This window comes from Corvus cornix, chromosome 1A, assembly GCF_000738735.6.
Source record: "Corvus cornix cornix isolate S_Up_H32 chromosome 1A, ASM73873v5, whole genome shotgun sequence".
Classification (NCBI taxonomy): domain Eukaryota; kingdom Metazoa; phylum Chordata; class Aves; order Passeriformes; family Corvidae; genus Corvus; species Corvus cornix.
Window position 1 is genome coordinate 4979947 of NC_047057.1, and position 23130 is coordinate 5003076.

The window sequence follows — 23130 nt, forward strand, 5'->3', positions numbered from 1 at the left end:
AGGAAGAACGGTAACACGATTGCGGGAATGTGTTGCTGCCTTTTTTTGCATCTTCCCCAGCGCCCTGACAGATTGCTTAGCTAGAATCCATATGCTTTCCTTTTCAGAACAAAAATTGTTCTTGGTGGAGACCTAAAGCTTCCAAATCATGAAGGGTCATGATCCTGCAGAATTAAGAGATGATTTCTAAGTGTAGTCTTGACTTGTATGGTTTGAACTCAGTACTTGCTCAGGTTACTGGTGTGCATTTAGCCCAGTATATATCAGATGACCTTGGGTGCCCTTTAAAACCTGCCCTGTTTCTTGTGCCTCAGTTTACATCTCTGCAGAAACACAGCAAAAATCATCAAATGGTTTGGGTTGGAAGGGACCTTAAAGATCATCTCATTCCAAGCTCCATGCTGTGGGCAGGGACACCTTCCGCTATCCCAGGTTGCTCCAAGCCCTTTCCAACATGGCCTTGAACACTTCCAGGGATGGGGCAGCCACAGCTTCTCTGGGCAACCTGCAAAATGTTGCAGAGTCAAACTTCAGAGCTGTGTTGTGCCAAATCCTGCATGTAGGTGGGTAACAACAGCTGCCAGTCAGCCTCTGAGAGAAGAACACCATATGATTTCTCAGTGAACAAAACATTTAATATAAACACAACACTTTCCAGATATTATGAAGAGCTTTTCCTGAACAACTCTTTTTAAACAGAACTATTAGGCAATAAAGTCTGTTTGCTGATCTTTATGCAGATCTTCCCACTTCCACTTCACTGTAAGGTTTTGACTAAAATATTTATACTTTTCTGCTTTGGTATACATCCTACTCCAATCCTACGGGAAGGATTTCTCAGCCTGTAGAGAGAAATGACAAACTGCGTGTGTGGTGCTTGGTTCACCCACACTGGCTCTCTGGGCTTTGATAAGAGCTACGTGGTCCTCTCGATAGTGCAGAGCCTCTGCAGTAGGTCAAATCTCCTCACAGGTCTCAGAAACAATTGGTAAACCTGTGTTTTGCTTCTTTGGAAGACCCCATGGGAGGGTGTAATATTTTGGGGTGCAGACCTCCCACCCAGCACTGTCCTGGTTTCAACAGCACCTACATCTTCCATATGTACAGATGACGTTGTCCCAAATCTGTCCTTTGCAGCTGAACACAAAATGTTTGGAAATTGTAAATGACCTCCCTGTAAATACTGCCCTGCTCTTCCCTAATGTCACCTTCCTTGTAACAGCTTTTCCAGGGTCTTCAGCCTGGTCCTCTCCCGGCCTTAGGACTGCTGTGCATTAGCTCATCCCATTTGCATTGGAGCTGATTTCAGTGGAATTCAGGGCAGCTCTGACAAAGCATTCAAGTTTCCATCCTCACTCTTTTTCAAGGTCATCCTTTCATATCACAGACAGGATGTAAAAATACATGATCTTATATTCATTCTCCCTTTGAGTATTATCCTCTTGTTTTCATCCAAGAAATTTTTTTTTCCTCTACATACAGTAAATTCAGAGTTATATTTATTGTGTGTGCCATTGGGGAGTACTAGGGGTCTGAAAACTGGTTATACAAGTCTAGTTTCGATTTCTTGAATGACTACAGAATGAGTATCTTTTATCTTTAAATAAACTTTAAGGGTTTTCTTGATGAGCAATTTGCTCCAAAAGATTTTCTTTTTTAAACTGTCATGAAATATATTTATAGAGTGGTGTTTCAATTCCTGATATTTATAGGAACACTTACAGTGGACATTAACCCTCTTCAGCAGCCCATGTACCATTTACTTCCAGTGGCATAGGGGGGATAATTGTGTTTGTTTTCTGGGAAAATAATATTTTTGGTTTCACAATCTAAAGGGGGGCTAATGTGTTTTTATGGTAAAAGTGTTTACTGAGCTGATGAGAAGCAATGAAATCTTCAGACAGTTGGGAAGTAATCAGACTTCATTTACTTGTGAGTTTGAGTTTTATTTGAGTTGGATCTGTATTTCAAAAAGTGTTACCTTACATATTTTTGCTCAAAAATTGAATTTGATCTGACTAAATGTGAAATTGGCAACACAATTAATTACATTAAAAATGTATATGTTAAAGATCTGCAGTGTCTTTGTTTAACATTCTGATCACATTCAGATTTTTTTACCACTGCATCGACTATTTAATAATTGTTTCCACAATCTCTTGTAGAGAGGGTTATTTAACAAGAATGAAAATCTTTAGAAATTTGGATGCACCAATCACTCACTGCTCTGCTCAGAGGCTGAGAGTGTGGTTCCAGTCTAACATCCACTTTTAAACCTACATGATTCTGCTTCTTGACGCTTCCTGCAGTACCCACCCATGATTTGCCAGGTTGTCTCTTTAAGCTGGATGAGCAACTGCTATTTTATAAAATGTGCTGCCATACCCTAAAGCAATAAGGTTTGTGCCATTCTGTTATTAGAACAGTAATGGGTAGCTAAAGGCTACGGAGCCCCTTTAGAAGAAGAAACAAAGAGATACCCAGATCCAGGTTCTTTCCTTCAAAAAATATGCATTTCAATGAAAAGAGATGATGTCTGGGATTAACGGTGGAAAGGGAAAAAGTCCTGACTGTTGGAACCATTTAGTGATTCGGTTCTTTGATAGGTTACAAAAAATATCATATTAATTCTTTGAACTGTATAAATCATGAGTAGGGCTTGGAAAATAAGGCGGTGTGATACCAATGTGAGGAGTTTAATGAAAATAAAATATATAAAATGTACAGATGTATCAAATAACCCCATAGAAACCAAGTCTGTATTGATCCACTCTAATTTCATTTTCTTATCTCTTTATATTCACTTCCTCTTGCTCCTGGCTGTCACCTTTGATGTCATTTATATCATGGACTTTGTTCATCACAGACACCTGCTAAATATTTACCTGTCTGCCTTAGCTGGGGTGGGAACTAGTTTTTTCTGAGGGAGCTTAAATATCTGCTGGACTGTTGCTGAGTATTGCATGCCAGAAAAGAGCATGAGCCATTTTTTATTTCTTGTTTAATCTTCTTTGCAACCACCAAACACAGTTCTGATCTGTGCCTTTTGAAGCAAAGCACTGGGAGGTTTAAGGCAACCTTCTGTGCCCAGCAAACTGCACAGCTTGGAGATAGACACTCTGAAAATGCAAAGCCAGGCATGTTTAGAGGGACCATTTCATTTCCTCTGACACTGTAATGGAGACTACAATTGCCAGTAACCATTAAGGAAAAAGCCTCGGTGTCACTGTGTGATGTCCAATATAAAAATAATAATTTATAATTAAAAAAATTATACCCTCATAGCTGCTCATAGTTCATATAGTGCCAAAAACTATGGGGGATCTAGAAAGATCTCCCGAAGAGGAGCTCTGAATTATTGTGGTTTAAATATATTAACTCTGTAGTTGCCCCCATCAAGAAAAGTGACTTCAGAATATGGGAAAAGGTTCATACTCTTGCAACAAAAATGTATAGGTTTGGTTCCAAACAAAGAGATCACTAGGCCCATAGTTTTGGAAATTGTTACGGCAAGAAAGATTTTGGGACCTGTCTTAACTACTACCACCTGCCCTTACAAAAAAGGTTCCCCCCCAACTGTAAAAGAGGATGAAAGGATTTTCTCTTCCTCAGCTGTAAATAATAATAATAAAATATTATGCTGAGAATTGTCCCATACCATAAGTTCCATCGACAGAGGTGAAATTTTGCAGTTTGCATCTCAGCTGAGGCAAACAGGGTATGAACCCACCAGCTGCCTTTCATGCAGCAAATTTATATATTGGACATAAATTTCATAACTGCACAAGAAAACTGCGGAATGAGATGGGAATCCAGTCAAATCTAAGACAATGAGCCCCCTTATGCCTTGTTGCTGGTTTTTATGGTCCTATGTATGGGAGAGAAATGAGAAACAGAGCTATCCAGCTATTTTCCTGATGCTTGGATAAGGTCTAGGCAAATGTGCTGGGAGGGAAACAAGGACACACAGTGGTGGTAGATCTGAGATGTATTTTAAGGACTGTGTACATAGGTAATGGTAATGTATTTAATTGTGCTTTAATGTGACAAACCACTACATTAGCCCACTTCCACTATCTGGCACTCAGCTTCCTTCAAATAAATTGCACACCCACAAAAGGTTTTTAGACAAGTAAACTGGATGAAAAGTCACAAATTCAGAAAATAACTATTGTTGCAGACCAGCATAAGAAGATTTAACATTAGCATGGTAGTTTCTCAGTGCACAACCTGATTGTAGAACTGTCTAATGCCTTGCTTTTGCTGCAGCACTGAAATAAAAGGGAACATTTTCCACCGGAAAATTGGCCCAGTGCTACGTTTTGTCTATGTAAGATCATGCAGTGCTGGCATTTGAAATAGTGATAATTTTATGCCTAAAAAAATGAGTAATTGTACCACAGAGAACTTGATTCTGATGAGATCCTTAGATCACACTCCATCATCTGCTTTTTCACATTCTTTTGTATACGATCGGGGGAATCGCATCCGCCAGTGACGCGTTTGCGTACGGAGCTGTGGATGTGTGTCTGCAGTCCTATAAAATACAAGCGGTATAAAGGCGTCTTTAAAATTTTATAGCTGTTTAAAACACAAACTAAGTTTTCCTCCCTTTGTGTCTTTCAGAGAGACTGCCACAGAGTTATCTGGAACGTTACCAAGGTAAGCAAGTTCCTCTAAACTGCATCTGTGTGTCAGTGTCTAGAAGGTGCTGAAAGAAGCACAACCTTTGGAGCCAGAACATGATCCTTTTCCTGAGGAAAACTGCTGGGATACTGAAAACTGGGGTGCAGAGAGGAGAACACTCCCTGCATGCCACAGACAGACAAATTACACCGAAATACTGGCACAGCCAAGCCCACACAGCTTAAAGCGACGGGTTGAAGTTGCTTTGAGGCTCAGCACAGTTGTGCACCTGATGAGAAAAATCCCAGCTGTGGCTTCCTTCCAGCTGTGCAATTATACCCATGGCAGGTGGTTTGGCTTTTGCTTTACATTTCACCTGAGGGATGAGAGGAGGGAAACTTGGAGGTAGGAGGAAAGAAACGCTGTGATCTTAAGGCATTTTCATCTGGAAGGCAGGAAAGCAGCTTAGACCAAATTCTTCTGTGCTGAGAAGGCTTTTCATAAAATAATAGAACTAGACAAGACTCCCAGGCTGAGAGAGAGGTTTTTGAAGAGAGACCTGCCTACATATTGTCAGAGGAGGCAATAAAATGCTGTAATCATGCAGACAGAGAAAAGGGTGGAGAGAAGGGAAACAAAAAAATCTGATATGGTAATCTGTCACTTAGCAGAGATGCCTGGTGAGTTAAAAAAGATGCTCTCAGTCCACTTGTATTTTCTGCCACTGGTTTTGCACTCTGAGGTGCAGGAGGTTTTAGTGGGGTTATGGTTTTGGGGGCTTCTGCTATCCTCTGATTAAAGCAGCATTGTAGTTCAAACAATATATAATTTTAAAAGAATATTTCAACAGGAAGGACAGTTTTCTTTAAGCATGGCAATACATGCAAGTTGTTTCTGATTCTAAGGCAGAAAAAAATATCTGCCTTTCTTTAGGGGGTGTGTGGTGTATATTAGTCGATTTTTTTATATTGATAAGCTGTAAAAATGTATATTTTCACTATATATGATCACTTCACCCTCTGCAATGTACCTCTTTGTTCTGTTTGTACAAATTTGTGTGTTTTATATGATTTGTTCATTTAAAAGATACTTTTTTTTTATGGTTTACTGTCACTTGGTCTCTGTGGTTGTGCAAGCAAATATTCTGGTGAAATTTTGCCATGTGTTTGAAGTGCTGACCAGTGATCAGGCCTACCTGGCCCCAAAGATTTTGTTCATCTTCCTTGCAAAATAATTGCATTTCTTCATACACACACAAAAAAAAAAAGAATTGGGATTCAACAGAGTAGCCACCTCCTTGGTCAGGAATCTCAGTATTGATGCTTAGCTGTATCTTTTAATAGTTTTAGTGCTAAAATATTTCCCGTTTCACTGCACTTGGTGAGGTATTATAGGACTAATATACTGGAAACATGGAGTCCTTACACTGCAGAAATGAATTCCACTTTAATTTGAAGTCAAAATGAGACACATAAGTGTTTGAATAAACATCCCGTTTCGTACTTGCCATTAATGATTGTCTAAATGTGCTTTTTGAATTATTACCACAAGGCTTTAATTTCAACTGCAGCAAGATGTCACAAGTAAAATCAGATTATACCAGCAATGTGCACATGGCATCGTAACTGTGTTATAAATATTAAACCAAATGATCTTGTCATGATTTAAAACAAATGTTTCCAGCTAGGCACAGGTTGGCTTGTCCTCCAGCCTTCTCCAGGATTCACCTGTTCCTGCATTCCTCTAAGCAAACAGCTCCTTGGGGTTTTTAATCTTATGTTGTGATGTATTAATCTAATATTTTTTGTTCTCCTTTCAAATGTCAAGTGAATTGTTTTGCTATTATTAATTCATAACAGCGAAATAGTCTAATTTCCCCACCAACACCACATCTTCTGACACCTTCACCCTGAAACCACTTTACAGCTTATAAAATTTTAGGTGTTGCACCTTGAAATGACAAAGTTAATAACCACTTTCCCATCATTGCTGGGATTCCCATCACTGTATTTTGTCCAGTAGGGCAGAGCAAGCCCCCTGTAACACTGGAAATCCAACTCTCCTTTGCCCAGGCAAGCATGATGCCTTTTCCCAGAGCAGTAATGACTCTTGAATATATTTGTGGCCAGGATTGCTCAAATCCTTTTCATGCACTTGCAAATCTGGTGAAAGGGTTTTCACTGCAAAGGACGTAAGTGTGAACAGATGTGTCTGTACTTGGAATATTTTGTCTGGCTGTCAAGAAAGTTTAGGCGCTGGTGGCATTAATTTTTTATTGTCGTTGTTGCTGTCATTAAAAAAAAATCCTCAAAAAGTCCTTCTGATTTTTTCATAGTTCAATTAAAGAGGTGGAATTAGGGATTTGCTCACATAAAGTCCTGTAATTAGTCAGAAGTATAGGAGTCAGGAGTATATTTTGAATATTTTCCCATCTTCAGTAGTAACCAAAAGAGGTTACATATGTGGATTTTTTTGAAAAAAGCAAATATAACAAAGTGTCTTGGTAAATGGTGGCATTTTAATATATTCATTTTTCATTAAATAGTGCTGATGGTTCTCTAATGATTATATTTAAGAGGAAGAAGAAATCACCCTTCTTCTTGCCACTGAAGTATATGTATCACTGATAGGCAAAAATAGAAAAATGTGAGTTGGTGGACATAATTTAGTAGGAAAGATAATAGATTAACTTTGCCTGTAGAAAGATATAAAAATATTCGGTACAATTATATTGTGTCAGTTCTAATTTACCAGTTATTTCTGATGATTTCGGGAAGCTCAGGCTTGAGAATGAATTGAAAATTCAAACTTAAAATGTGATAAAGAAGCTTTACAATTTTTATATTAAATGACATTATTATAACTATGAATGTATATTGTTTTTTTGAAGAAAGGCTTTCTGTGAGCAACAGCACATCAAAGAAGAGATCTTCACAAGGAAAACTTTACAATAATATTAAGTTGTTCATTGCATGACCTATTTAGAGTACTCAGATACTTCTTGTTGTAGACTACGTAATTAAATTTTAAATGGAACATGATAAAGAAATTATACTGGTGATCCCTAGAGATTTGAATACCCTATTTGGATCTTTACAAGAGTGTAGCGAAGGCATACTTTTAAAATTTAATAAAGGTCTGGCCTATTTTTTTTTTTCCTTTTAGATGTTCTGTAGCTGCTATGGCAGTTCTGTTTCAAACTGTGTTTGCTCTCAACACTTCATAGTCAGTACCTGCAATGACAGAGCAAACTTAAAGTATTAGAAGAAATACAGTTTAACTTGAGAAAGTCACCATTAAAAAATGACAATTAATGAATGGAGATAAACTTCAAAATCTTGGGGAAGCTAAGCTTGTAAGCTGGTAAGCCTTTCCTGGACCTGCCTCTGAGCTCAGCAGTGGAGGGGAGCAGTGAATGAACACGCTGAAGTCCTGGAGCACAGTGTGAAGCCCTGTGGGCATGAGGGAGATGATGTTTGGAGCTTAAAGGAGAAAATACTCAGCTTCAATTTCAAAGGAATTATTTCAGTCTCTAGCCACTTCTGTTTGTTTCTGTGAAAGTTACTTTATATTTAAAGAAGAACAAATATTTTAAATATAGACTAACCGCATGGATTATTTATTTGCTTAATACTAGGTTAGTATTAACAGAAGGAAAATCTGGGCTACTTTTCCACTTTAGTGTACTGGCTCAATTTTTCATTTGACTCAAGGGGTGTAAAGTTTAAATGGTCACTTCCTTCTCTAACCTGTTAAAATAAGAAAAAAAAATCAAGCTAATTATTTGCATATATATTTTTCATGGAAAATTTTGTAGAAATATCACTGAATCACCTGCTTAAATCTTGAGCAAAACTCAAGGAAACTTGTATTTTGAGGTGAAGGCCACCTTAAAATTGTCATTTTGAAATTTTTTTAGAAGCATGGGAGGAAATCTGCAGTGGATACATTAATGTGAAAACAAGCAAGTGTGTTCAGAATGAAAATGGAAATCTTTGACTTGTCCTTTAATTTTAGTAATCTACAAACTTAATATATTTTATACCTGTGGTCTGGAGTAGGGTGCAAACTTTGGCCCTCTTGAGCTGGGGTTTTATTCTCCACCATTCCATAAATTTCTTTACTAATGTCTAAGTTCCATTTGCTGTAGAGAGTTCTGTTCTCGAGTGTCTACAGCATTTTGAAAATAGAATTTAAGTACTGAAGTCACTTTGGTGCTTTTGAAAAATGTTAACCTGCAACTTCACCATTATTGAAACCTAATGCAACTAAGCTTTTATCTAAAGCAAAAAGAAGAATTGACAGCCCACCATATGACAAGCAAAATGAAATCTCTTGATCACTATCTGTCAGCAGTCTTTCTAATACCATTGTGTTAGGGAATGATATGTCTTCCAAGAAGCTCAGTACACAAGGTTTTGAATCATTTCTGTCTTGACAGCCTAACACAAGTAACTACTTGTAAGTGCTTGGATGAATTATAAAATCTATGTGGCTCTGAAGAGTGAGTTAATAAAACATCTATGAGCATTTTAATTACTATGAAATGAAAAAGATTTTTTTCCTGACAGTAATAGGGGCATGGTCTAAAGACCAACCTCACATCTCAATTGCTGTTTTCACTGGGTTTGCACGGACCGTGGGAGTTGGGGTTACCTTCCATGTTTGCTCTTTTGGCTCCCTCCCAGCTGAGATCTTCTGGCAAGCAATTTCTCTCCCTCGAGAACAACAGGTCATACCTTTCAACCCTCATGTTTTCATGTCCTCTCATGTCACCGGTGCTGCTTTGCCAGTTATGTCAGGCTTGAACGCCCACCTGCCTACACCAGGCATGTCTCTGCCAAACTATGACAGAATTTTCCATACCTCCACCAAATATTTACTGAAGCTTTATTCTCCCTTATATAAAGCAGGTATTTGGCATAGTCCATTTGTGACCCTCTCTTCTAATGGAGAACTTTTGCTTTCCACCTTCAAATAAATTCCTTCTCAAAACTCACTCTTGTTTTAGAGGCTTATAAATAATTGGTCAAGAAAACATTGCTCATCCCGGATGGCAGGCAGTGCTGCTAACATTAAAATATCTTGAATGTCAAACTATATGCAGTAATCCAGAGCTAGTCTTTGGAAATGATATCATCTTCTATCTTTTCCTAAACCACACCATTAAAAAGAAAAGAAAAAGATTCCAGTCCTCGATATTTAAATGTTCTCAAGTCAACTGTCTTAAAGAGCAGATTTTCCATAATTTGGAAATCTGGATGCCTTCTATTTTCTAAAGAAAGTAATTATTTTGAAATGAGATGAGAATTTAACTAATCACTCCCTTATCAAAAAAAAAAAAAAAAGTAAAAAAAAATCTGATGTTTGACCTTTCTCTTTGCCTCATTTCAAAGCATTACTTCTTTCATCTAACCTTTGAGCTGCTTTTCTGTACTGCAAGCAGGACTGCCTGTAGCCCACTATATCTGCTGTAGAGGAATGCCCTGATGGTGTTTGGTCTTTGAGGCACTGGAATATAAATTAATTATTTGGGATGGTAACAGGTTTGGTGTTATTGTAAGCATATCTGGAGGTTTTGAGGAAATAATACACAAGGTCTCTTCACTATTCTAATTTTTATTTTTCTGAAGTAAAGCGTCAAGATCCTTAAAATGCAACATGGAGCTATTCCTTGTAGTAGCTGTCAATATGTCTTTTTTTGTTGTTGTTTTACAGCTATTTTGAAATATGTTTTTTACAGCTAATGATAATCTTAAAACACACTTATGTGCAATCTGATCCCTTTCTAAAGAGATATTTTTAAAATTTTAAGAGGAGCCTAAGGAGCATAGAGGTGATTATCCATATGTGCTTACTGATGACTTGCATTCAAAAATTACTAAGATACCAGTGGCAGGATTCACGTTGCCTAAATTTAGCTCTCACAGAAGTCCTCTGTCAAAAGAACCAGGGAGAAATGGAGAGAAATAGGGGCCTCACCTCAGGACAAGGTGAATAACCTTGGGAATTGTTTTTCTTCCTCCATTGCCTGAAAATGGAGCCTGGGGGAATAGCACAGTCTAGATGTCACACCTGATGATAGCTTTAATTTCAGCCTGACTTTTACAAGTGTTAAAGTGCCAAGTGACGTAAGCTGATGCCTGCTGGAGTTTTGAGGACATTGGCATGCTTAACCTCAAAAAAACTTTCAATATTTCGTACTTAAGTCCTAAATATAGATCCTGGGAAGGAGGGGAAAAGTCAGACAGAAATCATTGTTGGACATGATACAGCTCTGACCCAGAATGCAAAAACTCTTCTCACAGTGTAGAGCCCTCAGAAATCACAGCAGTCCTGAAATGGTTCCTAATTATATGGAGACTTTGAATCTTAAAACTGAGTGTAAGTGATTTTACTCAGTCCTGGTTTTGGAACCCACAACCCTTTTTACCCAGCAAGTGTAGGCATCTCCCACAAACGTTAATGAATTTGACAGCAGATTTTTATCTTAAAAGTCTGGTAGAGCTTTTGTTTTTATTCCCTATTGTGAAGCTCTAAAACTAGAGACATATTCCCTTCTCTCTTTTTTTTTTTTTCTGTTATTCACCTTAACCAGACTTCCAAGCATCTTTTCAACTTGTTTTACAAAGCATTGCTAAACGTGCCCAAAGAGGACAATGTGCAGTAGAAATGAAAGGACTTAGATCTCTCCATTTCCATTGCTGAAGGTGAATTCCAAGATCGCAATTATTTTTATTTACACAGTGCCTAAAGAGTACTAAATACTTTATGGAACAAATACAAGACCTCTTGTAAAAAGCACGCATTCCTATAATCTAATTTTAGTCTCAAATCAGGCAGTATGAATGCTAAGCAGCAGGGCTTGAAGAAACACAGAAGGTGTGTGAGGGCCACACTAACGAGATTGAGCAGTTATTTAGGTTCATTATCTGTCCCACTTAATAACACTGCAATATCTTGCTGGTTTAAGTTAAATTTACATTGGCCTGTGGAGAACATTTGACTGACACAAGAATGGTATTTCTTGGGTTTGATCAAAAAATGAGCCTTTGAAAAGGGGTTTGAATGAAGGTAGAGAAAGGGACCATTACACGTGGATTTTGAGATGCCATTCCAATGTAAGAAGCAGCAAATGAAACCAACTTAAAATGCTAAGCCTGTTTCCCCCTCCTCACTTTATTTCCCAGCGCAGCTGAAATACTTGTGCTCCAAGTTAGTGCTTTGTACTTATCCTTTACTTAAGTGTGGATTTAGCCCTTAAAACTATAAGAATAATTTTATTTAGAAAGTCAGTGCAAAGGATGAAACTTGTGGGAATAACTCCAGATGTAAATATACATTTTGGGGGGAAAGAGAAATGTACACATATCAGCTTCTGGAGAAGCAAACCAGCAACTTCAGTCAAGGGGAGATTTGTTAACATGGCAGAGGAGCTTTATCTTAGTACCTCTGGTGTAGCATGAACAAGGCATGTGTCATATATTATATAAGATAGAGTATTATATCATATGTATTATAAATAGTTAGAAGTGAACTGCTCATATACAGAATTCTTAGCATCATCCTTGCCATTGGTCCCAGAAAAGCAGTAGCAAGAGATGTGCATGGAGCAATGTCAGGAAACCCACACTGCTGTTCCTAAGACAGCAGACTCTGGTCTAATGCTCTCTTCAACATTCTCTGCCTCCTGAGTATTGCTTTTATTTATGAAATCACTGCTATTGTAGCATTTACAAAAATTGTGACTATTTGAATGTTTCCAAAAGATTTGCTATAAACTGAAAGCAAATCTTAGACAATTCTCAGTAAATTATTGAAAGAGGTTTTAAAAAAAAAACCCTAACACATTCCCTGGTGTTCAAGGTTAACACTTTATACTTCATCTACATTATATTAAAAACATTTTTACTGGAGTCCATAAATGTTACACATTTTTAAAAGGCAACGAGCACAGTGGGACTAGAAATGTTGCATAAAACCAGACACGAGACCTGCAAGCAGTAATTGCTGCCTGTTTTTTTTATTTTTTGAGGTTGCTGACTTGAGATTGCCTCTGTGAGATGATGCCCATTTTTCTGCCTATGTCTTGCCATTGGAAGCAGGCAGCCCCTAAGGTTTCTTCTGTGGTCAGCAGTAGGCTCTGAGCCCCAAACTCCCATGTTGGGAGCTGTGTCTCATAGCAGTAATTCTCTTAATGGTGGGGAGGTTTTGCCAGTTTGGAGCCACAGAGGACCTACCCCACTTTCTGTGTACATTCTCCCAGTGCATTTTGCAAGTTGTGCCCTACACAGCACTTCTACAGCAGCAAAGTGCTTCTGTGGTTCTTCTCATTGCTGGGCTATAATGGAAAATATTTTTCATCCAGACCCTTTGGAACTTTTAGAGCTTCCACACCATTTCGTGCAGGGAATGTTTAAGGCTCTGCAAAGCTGTGATGTAAAGCAGCTGCAAATCATGGCTTTTTGCTGTAATCTAACCTTAATGAATGCCCGTGGAGAAAGAAAGAGGCTAGGCTTCACCTGACACTAATAAAAGCCAACCCTACAAGCAGAGAAATTTCAGCCTTTTCTGTATATTTTGCTTCTAAACTTTTAGATATAAATGCCACAATGGCTCATATGCTTAATTTTGGAGAACAGTCCTGCTGATATCAAAGTGATTGCACAAGTCAGTGCAATTTTAGCATGAGTATTGCTGCTTACTCATTGCTGTGAGATGAATGTCCTCTGATTTGATCCCAACGTTGCCACTAAGACTGCAGACAGCTCTACTTGATCAAGAAAGAAGAATAAACACAGAGCAACTCAGTTTTGGTAGCACCCTCTTGAAATGTGAACTGAGACTCATAAACTGGAAGCTTAAAAGAAGGCCCTAAATGGCTCCAATACTATTTAGAGGCAGGGATTTTGTTAATTGAAAGTGCTGGACAACTGCAGGTGCCACTGACTTTGGTTCAAAGAATAACTGTGCTTTTCTGAACCAGGCTATTAATTCAAGTTCTTAAAAGGTGTCTGTGACATTTAGGAAACCTTCAATGCTTGGAGCTCAGGAGCCCATCTTTTAAATAGCTGTTCAAAATTTAGTTTCTTTTTTTAAGCTTTTCTGTTGGGGGAGACTGATGCACCTGCACTGATGTGCTCATGGATGCCAAAGGAACTGTGGCTTGTTGCAGTCGCTGGTAGCTTTCATTCCAGGATTGCATGGAGCAGTAAGCAGAAGTTCCTGCAACTATAAAGTTTCATTTAACAAAAATGAAATATTATTATTCATGTCATGAGTAATTGAATCCCCAGATGTTCTCATTTTCTATCAATGGTTGGAGACAATATGACTCAAGATAGGCTGTGACAACATGAATTGATTTCTTTCTCTTTTTTCTTTTTTCTTTTTTTTTTTATTTCAAACCTGCAAAGTGACTGTGGGGGATTTTTTTAGCTGATTGCTTGGATCTGACATTACAGGCTGTGCAGCTGTAAAAAAGACCTTCTCATTTTCATTGAGAATAAGTAAAATAAAATATCACAGAAATAGCATTGCTTTTCCCTGGTCCTGCCCCTGTTTATTTCTGCAAAGATAACTGGGATAGAGCAATTGAATTTGGAAAGAAGTCTGCAATAGAAGATGGTTGCTGCTAACACTGAATATTCAGAATGTGACAATAAAAGTAATCAGGTTACTAAAAAGCCACCTGTTACTTTTTTGTTGTTTTTTTTCTCTAAAGCATAGAGTTTACTTTTTTGTCTCTGAATTTATAGCAGAGATGGGAAGTCCAACTCCTTAGAAATCTTATTATATGCAAGGTTATTATATTCCTCGTTAAAGTTAAGTAGGAAAAGAAGCCACACTCACTAACATTTCTAATGCTGCTAAAGATGAATGTTTGCACGAAGGAACAGAAGTAGAAAAGCTTTAAGTGCTCGTTAAGGCATGCACACACAGTGCATACAGGCAATAAGTCTGTTTTGCTGAACTGTGAAATTGCCCTGAGTAATTTCTCTAATAACAGAACAGATATTGCCCCTCTGACCCCAGAGGAGCTCCAGGCATGGTACAGCCGGTCTGGGCATCAGCAGAAACTTTTGCAACCAAAGCATGGGCTGCAAGCTGAGCACTGGAAAATAAAAGAAACCTGACGGACAACTTGTAAATATTTTGGCTGATTTAAAAATTCAGAAAATGATTAATGATGAAGGTACTTCATTTATTGATTTCCCCCTATGACCTATTCTTCAGAGGAGCTGCACTTTTGTGTCCAGAGCTGTGTTTGACAGCTGCCTCCTACTTCCAAAGACAGTGTTCATTCCACTATGAATTGAATCTACAGTAGCAGAAACTTTTAATTGACATTTCTTTTTATCCTTCTACAGAAATGATGTAGTGCTGATGCTTTCCCTCTGTATTATGGAGAATGCCTCTGGAAATAACAGTTCTGTAGCTGGAGCAGGAAAAAAAGACCCCACAGAATCCCTTGGGATAATGCAGCACATGGAGAAATAGGAAAAGAAATCATATGAGAAAAACATTCAGTTAAAGCAGCAACTTATATCTTCTCTTTCAAAACTTGCAAGGTGAAAAAGAGCAATGTGGTTTAAAGGGGATATTGATTTGGTGGAGCTACGCATGAACTCATGCCACAACCCCAGTACTTCTCCAGTCCCTGAACCTCTCAGAATTAATGCAGGGGTTTTAGACTGATTGCTTGAAGTCTTTCTGTAAAAAAAAGCATGTCTGATGAATGGCAAGGACTTGAGGAGATTTAAAAAAAAAATAAATAAATTAGAAGTTTCTTTAAAGGCCTGAGAAAACCTTTGTCAGCTGTACTTCCTTTTAGTGCTGTATAGTTAGAGCAAGGCAGCCAGAGACTCAACCTCATTTCTTCTGCCTTCCATTTTGTCTTGTGAGTGATTGACTTCCTTCAGCAGCTCTATCAGGTAATGTGACATAAATGGGAAAAAAATTCCCATCATGAATTCATCTTACTGTGCCAGGGACCTAGCAGACATTTTTAGTTATTCACCCATTTCAGAAAGAATTTGAAGCTCAGGCAGATTTTGAAAGTCTGGCATGTGAGTTTTGTTGCTGTTCTCTAGGAGTTTTTCAATTTTTTATCTGAAGTAGGTGATATTTTATTAGCTTGTAGAGTGCTGTGGGGCTTTGTTAATAGTTCTGGATAATAGAAAACATGGGGCTGGAGCTGTTTATCTTCACAGCAGCATAAGAGATGTTGTTCAGGAGAAAGCCAGTGGTTTGTCTCTTCATCTGGAATTATCTGGCATCTGCAGTGTAAAACAGGCTGGCAAAGTTGAGAAAAGCAGTCTTGGAAAGAAATATCTGGAGAAAATATTCTCAGCCCCAGCTCTCTTTTCAGAGAATAAGGCAATGTTTCCATCCTTGTTTTCTGTGCTTTTATGACTTTTATAACTCCTACTATTCTACCTTTTCAAGAGATAGGAATGTCCAGTTTTCTTCTGACTTTCAGCTGCAATGCTTTCTTTGGATTAACCAAAAACAAAAATGTTTCCTTTCATAAATTTAGCTTTGTGTTAACTTCATTCTGTAAGACAAAGCACAGATTTAAAGAACTGTGTACAGAGTTTACAAAAACAATAAATAAGGAAACAATGACTACCAATAAATAAGGAAAGGCCACAGATTCTCTCTCCCCTGCCCCATATTCTGTATTTATCAAAGCTGGTCTCTTCTGACCTTCTAGAGGCTTATAGGATTTATGGTCTCTATAAATCTTATGGTGAAGCATCAAGTCTAAGATGAGAAAAATCACACTAATATGAGAAAAAGACACACAAAGCAAAACAAAAATCCCAAAACCTCCATCAAACCCATCTTTAAGATTATTCTGCAATGTGAGAACATCTCAGAGTAACTAGAGACAGTTGCACACGATTTTCCTCTGTCCAACACTGCCTGTGCAACACTCACCAGTGGGCTGCTGCTCTCAGGCATCAATGCATCAGTCATCATTTACTTTTCACGCCAGGTTTTTTAGACTTCATTACATGTAGAAATTCTCAGAATGTGCTTTCCTAAAAAAATCTGCTTCAACCACCAGTCTCTTTTACTGGTGTTTCCTGACTGGAAAAAAAAAATCTAGAAAGAAAAGAAAAAAGGGCTTTTATCACATATCCCATATGTGCTTTATGGTGCTGAGACTTGATAGCTGAGATATGATTTTATAATGAAAAATCCCCTAAGGAAGTATGCAGATGTACTGTGGAAATATACTGACACTCTGTGCTTTATTTGTAGGAAATGTATGAACATTTTCTCCTCTTCTTTTTAATGGCAAAGAATACTAAAATAAAAAATAAGCTTGTGTCACTTGTGAAACTCTTGAGGATGTGTCCAAGTGGTGGATGAACTATGTACATGTTAAAATGGTACTCTGCAATGCATTCCCCTAAAATTTGGAAAGGATGACTATCATTGATGATATCACTGTCTCCTTTTTTTCTTCCCCAGTTAAATCTGTAGCCTTTTGAATTTGAAATGAATGCTGCAGCTAGGGAAATTCAGCAAGATGCTAGTAAAGGGGACTATTGATGGCATGCTCTATACTGGAAAGTTGTCTTGTTATTGAATGCAAATGTGACTTAGATATGTAAATTATATTCAAGATTTCATCACTAAGCCTTTAATATATATATAGAAACTATCTTAAAGCATTTAAATAAAATGTTAATTGAATGTATGGAATAGTGTTAGCAAGCTCTTTCAAAGAAAACTTCAATTCAAGGCACGTAACAAGGAAGCAAGCGCTCTGATCTAGTCAAACAGAACCTCCCATGGTAAAAACCTATAATTGTTTTAAAGTTCTCCAAAAACCTACATCTCTGTTCTCATCTCATCCCACACACTGTGATATTCCTTATGTTCCTCACTCTCCTCTCTCAAAGCTGACTTTCTTTGTAGCCTTCTCCCACTCCCAGTGTGCTGCCTTCTCTCACCTCCCACGCCTGGAGCTGCCTCCTGCTGCCCATACAACAAGCACTTTTCTACACATCCCAGCCCTTTTCCTTTCCTTGAGCTCGCCTGTGTCTAATTCCTTGCAAAGCCATCAGCATGTCTTGCCCTGCATCAGAATCCGGAGGGTGAACTCAGGAGAGCTCAGTAGTAAGCCAAGCAGTGAATTTAGAACTTCTGAGAGCAATCATCAGATGGAGCAAATGACTGATCTTCATAATTACAAATAAAACCACACTTATTTTAAAGGCTGAAGAGAGAGTGATTGAGTTAGGCTGCATCCCTCTGGTGCTCATGGAAATGCTTCCACAAGCAACAGGGCAGCTGAGCAGTATTGGCTTTAACCAGCCCAGGTCAAATTCATCAACAAAAGCTTTAAATTAGCCATATGAGCTAGAAGTGTGGGAACACAGAAGAATGAGCATCTCTTGCTGCAGCTCTGCTTTTGATTGTCACTCCTTACCTGCTCATTAAGCAGAAGGATTTGGGAGGTATTTGCTAAGTTACCTTCCAGTCTGCAGATGGTCTGCAACAGTGACAGCAGCTGTTCCAAAAACAAGCAGCGAAGGGAGGTATTATTGCTCTTTAGCTATGTTTACAAATTTGTAACAAGACTATTATTTAAAGTGTGGATTTTTGCGTCTGCACACAATATGTCATTATTGAAATGTTGCTGGATTGATGGAGGGCATCAAAGGAATGTGGCACAGAGAAATTTCTCTGCTTTGGCATGGTTTCTTTCTTCCAGAGCTTGTGTGAATCTTGTAGGTTTGGGCAGAGGTTGCACAGATTAATGCTATAACCTGTGACTTGTGCTCCCATGACCAGGGAGCTGGGGAGAAGGGCAGCCACATGGTACTGCTCAGCTGATGGGAGTTTGCTGGGGAAGAGCTTGGGTTCAGGAAGCACAGAGTTCCACACTGAAAGATAATAAACAGAAATAAAGCACATCTAATTCTCGCATGTTGGATGCACTTCTGATGCAAGAGGAAAATTGCCAGCTAGGAATGATTTTTACAGTCTTTTTTCACAAATCCCTACATTCACAGACCGAAGGAACCCAGCCACATGCTGTGTCTTGGGGAGGCTGTTGGACGATGCTCCTGCAGCAGCAGCTTGGACAGGGTGTGCTGCTTTAACCATGATGCCTTGTGGCTATGACCCAAATGCAAAATTCATGCAAACAGGACCCTCTTCTTGAAGGTCAGGACCCACATAATACATGAGGAGTGAAAATTAAGGTCCTGTTCACGCTCTTCTGGTAGAAGCTTCTCATTTCCAGTGTATCCTTTCTGTTGTGCTTTACATAAAATGGTTCCTTTGAAGATGTTTTTTGCTTTGCAATTCATCTATGAATGGAGGTTTCTGACTGGTTTTTTCTATGAGAAGTATACACAGGAAAAAAAAAAAAACAACTCAAAAAGAAGAGGGGAAATGCATGCAATAAAAATTTTAAATATAAATTCTAAACTTTCTGGTCTGGAAGTGAAAATGCAAACAGCCTCAGTTCCATTGGAAACATGTTGAGTTTCCGTGTGGTTCCCTACTTGCATGATTCATAGCTGGTGTTTATGTTATGCCTACTTGGTTTTGAAGCCAGCCAAACTCGAGCTCTCCACCTTCTCAGGTGAAGGGATTCATCCCACAGTTCCATATTGGAGTGATATGAATCATTCCTGTCTGTTTTCACTGCTGACTCAAAGGGAACTTATGGATCAGGTTTCCCATGGATAAGTCCATGTTGGCGACAAGTGGAGTTAAGGGAGAAAAGTTTCAGTTTTGTCTTTCCCATTGTTTCAGTGAGACTGGGATTATAATTTTCATTTTCATGAAATAATACAATACACTGTAGTGATGTACATGACCCACTGTGTGGTAACATTTGGTGAACCATCTGGCAAAAGTAAGGCATATGAATTGAAGACTATGGCAAAGTGAGGATGTGTCATGAGGTTTTGAGCATTAGTTGTTAATACCTATACCTATTAGTTGTTAATAATAAGATAATTACCTTTCTTGGGGTATTTGTTATTTCTTGATATTGCTTGTGTATTAGGAAGCAGAACTAGAAAAATGCATGTAAGAGTTGCACCTTGCTGAACTGGTTTAATTAGAGGTCAGTAAAATGCAAATGGGAGAAGAAGAGCTGATGCAGATGGTTTGAATTTGTTTAGATTGCACATGAATATAGAAAATATACATTCTATAATGTAAGACTGAAGGTTGTACTGGGGTTCACTGGAAGAGGAAGGTGAATATACTGTAGCTATTCCCTGTTAGGGGAGGTAGAAGAAAAGATCATCATTCTCTTCAAAGCCAAAATGCTGGTATTTGCAAGACTTTTCCCTCAAATAATGTAGCCAACAAGTGCGCAGAGTAAGATTTCCTGTGTTCCAGTCTGCTGTCATTCCTCTAACCTTTGACTACACCTGTGTAATCAAATCAGAAAGTAAAGGTCTATCATTTACTTCTCTTAATACCCTTGGACAGATTGCTGTCTCATTAAAAAGGCTCGACAAAGTAATTCAAGAACTGTAAGGCACTAATAAGACACTGTCTTTAAAAATGGATTGGCTAAGTAGGAAGTCTGGCAGGTCCCCAGGATGAATATCTGGCCACAGGCTGGAATTATTTCTCTGCTAATCTCCTTGGTGTGTTCAGAGGATCTATTTGCATCTTGCGAAGTGGGAGGTTTGGAGGCTGCTGACCCATGAAGAGCTCCCATCTGTGGATCCAGTTTGCAGCGATGCCAGGTGGTGGCTGAAGATTGACTGTTTGCTGCAGCTTCAGTCCATGGGCCAGGGCAGAACCTCTGATCAGAGGCTTATTCAGAATATGCCCTGCCCTGAACTGTATTTACTTTTTATTAGGGTGATGTATATGCTTAATGTAGCTTTGTTTGCTGTGCTGAAGTAAGTTGTCAGAGTTTAGCATTTTCGGTTTTTCCTACGCAGCCTTGGGAGAGGAGTCATTGGATTTCGGAAAGAGAATGGCAAAGAGAGAGCTGAGAAAATCAGAAACCCTGCACCTTACTGAGAAGTGACTGGGCACAGCTCTTTAAAACACAGGGTTTGAGGTTGTACAAAATTGATCTGGAAAAGATGCAAACTCCATATGGACTAAATTCAGATTGAGAATTAAAATGCTACTCACATGGGCACCAGCTAATACACCAGCCAAATTCACTCCATTATTAAGTTAAGAGGCTACGAGGTGACCCTCATGAAATGTATTAACATAATGTCAATAATGAGTCTTTTTATAGGAAGGTGTTGAGGAAATGCAAGCAGAGTTTGTAACATGGTACCACGCTTCCAGCCTGGCTCGATTCTCAGTTCACAAAGCTTTATGTCATGGATCCATCTGTTCCCAGGAGATGGGTGTGCATTGATGCCATTTTCATGGGCTACTTTGTTTCTAGCTTGAAGCTTTCTGAATTCTCTGGAAGTTGCCTGAGACTTTGTATTTGTCGCCTGGGGCTCACTGTTGCCAAGATGCTCAGCATGGAGCAGAGATTGCCTTCACAGGCTGGGTGGGACCTTTACTTAACTCTATCAAGGCTCATTAAAGCTTCAAATCTCTGAATGCACTTTAAAAATTGAGTGACAGGAACTTCTGGGAAAGTTTTGTTGAAAAGCCTGGCATAACTGAGTAATTATAATATAGCAGTACTTCATGTGCAACTTGATTGTCACAGCCTGTGTCAAGAGAACTCATAATTTCTGAAGGATAAGACCATATGTTCCAAAAAGAGCTTTCAGAATGTGAGACACTTGTTTTGGAAGTTATTTTTTTGTACTTCATAAAAAAAATACAGTGTTATGAAATGAGATTAAAAAAATCCCCCACACTTAATTAAACTGATCCTTTGAGAAGAAGTTCCAAACCTGTTGGATAAGCATGTTCTGAGGTTACTGATTTACTTCTGAGTCCATCTGAAATAAAATGTTACAAAAATAGTTGAAAGGACACTGTTACCCTAAATATAAGGATGCTTTCCCAGTTATGCAGTCTAATGCACTTGTTGAGGACCTCTTGGCATATAATGACAATCATCTTGCTGTGGATAATTGGCCCCTGAAACAAGGTATGGACAGGAGAGTCCACCAAATGTCCAGACAGATTTGTGTGTAGCAACTGGAAATATTACATGCTGTAGTTTACATCAGCATTGAATATAAATGTAGGTGACTTCAGTGTCTTCCATTTTAAGCTGTATCTAAATCACCTGTACTGTCCTGAAAACTTTTTCTCTTCGTGAATGCAATGTGGAAAGGTGATCAGGCATCACTGGCATTTAAAAGTCAGAACTGAACCTGAGCTGACATTCTGAGGTCGTAAGACTTACACAGAATTTTGCCCCAACAGGAAGGAATAATACTGACTAAATATTTCAGCCTGCTTTTGGAGACTCCGAATGTACACTGTGCTTATATTTTTAGAATGAAGATTTCATTTTCATTGCAATATTCTATAGTGGGATGGTGAAAACTAGCAAGAGTCAGGTTGGTGGGTTGGCATAGTTTTTTTTTTCCCAGTAAGGGACAAGCACACAGAGAAATGTGATTTTTGTCCCAAGAGATTATAATATACAATATAGTTACAAGTACAACTTGATTGGCTAATTAAGGTTGTCCATGTTAAATTTCCAAATAGATTTTTTTCTGCATTTCATACTGAAGAAAAGGGCCAAATTTACTTGCCTTGCCCGGGAGAAGTTTTACTTCCATAATTGCTAAAAAATGGGATAAAATCACTCTTTTAAATATTTTCTTGTCCCAGCTGTGAGACTGTCAGGTCACCTTAGCTCTGCATACTTAACCTCTTCATTTTACTGCTAACTTTCTTTAAATTAGGGCAGCATGATGAAAAGTCTACCTGTAAGTTTATCCACCTTAAATACTTGGAATTTTCTAAATGTTTTATGTATGTTTAATTTTACCTTTTTTCTTAACACTGCATATTTCAAATACCTCCTCATCTCTAGATTACTAGTGAAAAATTATTAAATACATGACAGGTACCTCCACTTGAAGGGATCAATGTAGATTTGGCATTATTTTGTACTTGAAACTTTTGCTGACCCACGATTGCTATGGAGTATTGATTCAGACATTAGATGAATCTGAGCACTATGTTGTACCTGCATATTGACATCAGTTCTGCAGATGTCCTCATCTGGAATGGCTGTTCAGTGCTTTTTTAATGCTCATTAGAGAAAATAAGCAATATCTTCCCAAGGAAAATATTTAAAATAGGTTGTATGGATTGTTTCTTACTCAATGGGGAAAAATAAGCTTTGAGACATATGGAGTCTGAGCTAGTGGTCAGTGGACACCTTCTCTGAAGAGGTCTAAAATCATATGAAGCCAACTTTCCCCTTGACTCTTTATGAGAAGAAAAAAAATAAACGAGTCCATAAATCCTTTCCATTACGCTGTCTCACAGAATAATATCTAATAGACTGACAGATGCTAAAAAAAATCACCCATTTTCCATGATCTGTCAAGTTAATTAGAC

General features: G+C 38.4%; 1 protein-coding gene across 2 annotated transcripts in view; it reads left to right on the forward strand.

Moving 5' to 3' along the window:
• The window catches only part of CELF2 (CUGBP Elav-like family member 2), a 550097-nt gene that overhangs the window by 235068 nt on the left and 291899 nt on the right, over nucleotides 1-23130 (forward strand). For both annotated transcript variants that reach the window (XM_010407804.3, XM_010407802.3), the window contains one exon: nucleotides 4627-4662. Coding sequence is in view for 1 of the 2 variants with exons in the window: in XM_010407802.3 (XP_010406104.1) it covers nucleotides 4627-4662 (36 nt within the window). In the remaining variant the exon portion in view is untranslated. The remainder of the gene's footprint in view (nucleotides 1-4626; nucleotides 4663-23130) is intronic.